Source organism: Camelina sativa, chromosome 11, assembly GCF_000633955.1.
Source record: "Camelina sativa cultivar DH55 chromosome 11, Cs, whole genome shotgun sequence".
In the NCBI taxonomy this organism is placed as follows: Eukaryota; Viridiplantae; Streptophyta; class Magnoliopsida; order Brassicales; family Brassicaceae; genus Camelina; species Camelina sativa.
The window spans coordinates 29,097,200-29,099,980 of NC_025695.1; the positions used below are offsets into that span (position 1 = coordinate 29,097,200).

At 41.7% G+C, this 2,781-nt stretch overlaps 1 protein-coding gene across 1 annotated transcript in view; it reads right to left on the minus strand.

The window, feature by feature from the left end:
- The window catches only part of LOC104728472 (serine/threonine-protein kinase WNK8), a gene marked incomplete at its 5' end in the record, with an annotated part of 9,677 nt that continues 6,934 nt past the window's right edge, over nucleotides 39–2,781 (minus strand). The window contains 6 exon segments of the mRNA XM_010447446.2: nucleotides 39–475; nucleotides 1,307–1,549; nucleotides 1,637–2,036; nucleotides 2,119–2,276; nucleotides 2,361–2,581; nucleotides 2,676–2,772. Coding sequence (XP_010445748.2) covers nucleotides 144–475; nucleotides 1,307–1,549; nucleotides 1,637–2,036; nucleotides 2,119–2,276; nucleotides 2,361–2,581; nucleotides 2,676–2,772 — 1,451 coding nt within the window.

Here is a 2,781-nt window from a genome sequence, read left to right on the forward strand (position 1 = left end):
AGTTTTTTTTTTTTTTTTTTTTTTTTTAGTTTGTCAAGTAAAAAAAATTCTTTACATCAAATCAAATATATCCAAACACCAAATGTAATGTAACACTAATCTCAGGGGAAGAGAAGACACCAAAAGAAGAGTAAATATCAAAATCAGGAGATGATCACAGCTTTTTGCTTTTTCGTAATCCATTTCCGCTTTGCGTTCTCTATAGCATCCTCTTTCAGTTTCAGTAGATCTTGGAAGGATTGATTAAACTGTGACTCGATCAAGTTCAGTTCAGTCTTGAGGTCTTCTGGGTAGTCATTGTCTGAAATGGAAAGATTGTAGATGGTTGACATCATTGAGCAAGAATCCAGAAACGAGTTCATCGACTCTGCATCTCGACCAGCCTCCATGGCAGCGTTTGCGTCGTTTGAAGAGAAGGGTAAGTAATAGTCTGCGGATATGTCTGACTTCATTGATTGTCCTGCAGCTTCTTCATCTTTCGAGTTCACAGTTTGCTGATTTGCTGCTTCATGATCGTCAATGGCTACATGTGGAGAGTTTTGATCATGATGCGACGAGGTTCGGTCAGAGTTAAGTTGCATCATCAAGTCATCTATCATGTCAGCAATTACAACAACTTCTTCGCTTGTTAGATGCAGTTCCTCAACCATTTCCTCAGCGATTGCCTTAGCTGTGTCTGAATGCAGATAGAATGCAAAGTGTACGATTCTACATTTACCTGTATTAGGACATTCAATTGATTCAGCAAATGAAAACTGTGACAAGACTGAGTCTGGATAGAAGGTATTTGTTATAGCAAACGAACCAGATGAGCCAGCAATACGCAGAAGCATTGCTGCCGTGACATCATCACTCCTCTCTCCTCTCAACCTGAACTCCTTATCCTCTGCAAACCTCTGAAGTTCAATGGTTTGGCACCATGAGTAGTCTTCATTGCTTTTACGAGAGGAGCCACTGGAGACACTCCTATTCTCGTTATGATCCACATCCATGGGAAGATGTTCATGCTGTGGTGGTCTCACAGGTTTAGATGCTGTGCTTGATGAAGCAAGAAGAGCAGAGTCCTTGCACCCATCTCTTGCAAGAAACGGGTCCTTGGAGAGATCTAGAGCAGTTGGTCTTAAAGAGGCAGGAAGAAGACATTTCTCTATAAATTGCCTAACTTGAGGATCATCAACTTTGTTGAGAGATTGCGGCTTTATACCCTGCAAATGCAAAGTTTCATCAAAGGGGAGCCCAGCTTCAACAAATAATTGTGATGAAAAGTCAAGATCGTGGAAGACTTACCGAGGTGACCTTCNTTCATCTTTCGAGTTCACAGTTTGCTGATTTGCTGCTTCATGATCGTCAATGGCTACATGTGGAGAGTTTTGATCATGATGCGACGAGGTTCGGTCAGAGTTAAGTTGCATCATCAAGTCATCTATCATGTCAGCAATTACAACAACTTCTTCGCTTGTTAGATGCAGTTCCTCAACCATTTCCTCAGCGATTGCCTTAGCTGTGTCTGAATGCAGATAGAATGCAAAGTGTACGATTCTACATTTACCTGTATTAGGACATTCAATTGATTCAGCAAATGAAAACTGTGACAAGACTGAGTCTGGATAGAAGGTATTTGTTATAGCAAACGAACCAGATGAGCCAGCAATACGCAGAAGCATTGCTGCCGTGACATCATCACTCCTCTCTCCTCTCAACCTGAACTCCTTATCCTCTGCAAACCTCTGAAGTTCAATGGTTTGGCACCATGAGTAGTCTTCATTGCTTTTACGAGAGGAGCCACTGGAGACACTCCTATTCTCGTTATGATCCACATCCATGGGAAGATGTTCATGCTGTGGTGGTCTCACAGGTTTAGATGCTGTGCTTGATGAAGCAAGAAGAGCAGAGTCCTTGCACCCATCTCTTGCAAGAAACGGGTCCTTGGAGAGATCTAGAGCAGTTGGTCTTAAAGAGGCAGGAAGAAGACATTTCTCTATAAATTGCCTAACTTGAGGATCATCAACTTTGTTGAGAGATTGCGGCTTTATACCCTGCAAATGCAAAGTTTCATCAAAGGGGAGCCCAGCTTCAACAAATAATTGTGATGAAAAGTCAAGATCGTGGAAGACTTACCGAGGTGACCTTCTTATAAATTTGAGCCTGGTTTCTGCACTCGTTGTATGGATATTCACAGGTTACCATCTCCAACATACACATGCCAAAAGAATAGATGTCCACAAGCTCATTGTATTCCTCTTCATACAGCTCAGGAGCCATGAATTCAGGAGTACCTGAATACGCTCAAAAAATTTCAGCTACAGTAGATTTTCAAGGGTCTAGGAAGGAGGATATATATTTTTTTGGTGTATTACTACCTATCACACTTCGTGCAGTGGGTTGCTGCAGAACAGTTGCGAGTCCGAGATCTCCAATTTTGACCTCTCCAGTATTTCCATTGACAAATATATTGTCACACTTAAGATCCCGGTGAATAACAGGAGGAGTCTGAGAATGCAAATAGTTCAAGCCTTTAAGAATCTGCCTTGCCCAGTTCTTGATGGCCTTGGGATCGACCTTCCTATGCTTCTTACGGTATCTTGGCGCATCGAAAGAAATGGTAATGAGAAGAAAACAAAAAAGCGAAGGATCATAATAAGAGAAGAGAAAGTGAGGAGGAGATAGATACTTACAGCCGGAGACTACCAGAGGTGAAAAGCTCAGTGATCATGTTAATAGTCTTGTTCTTTTCGTCAACCCAAGAGTAGAAGAGTTTGATGATGTTTTCATGTTTAAGAG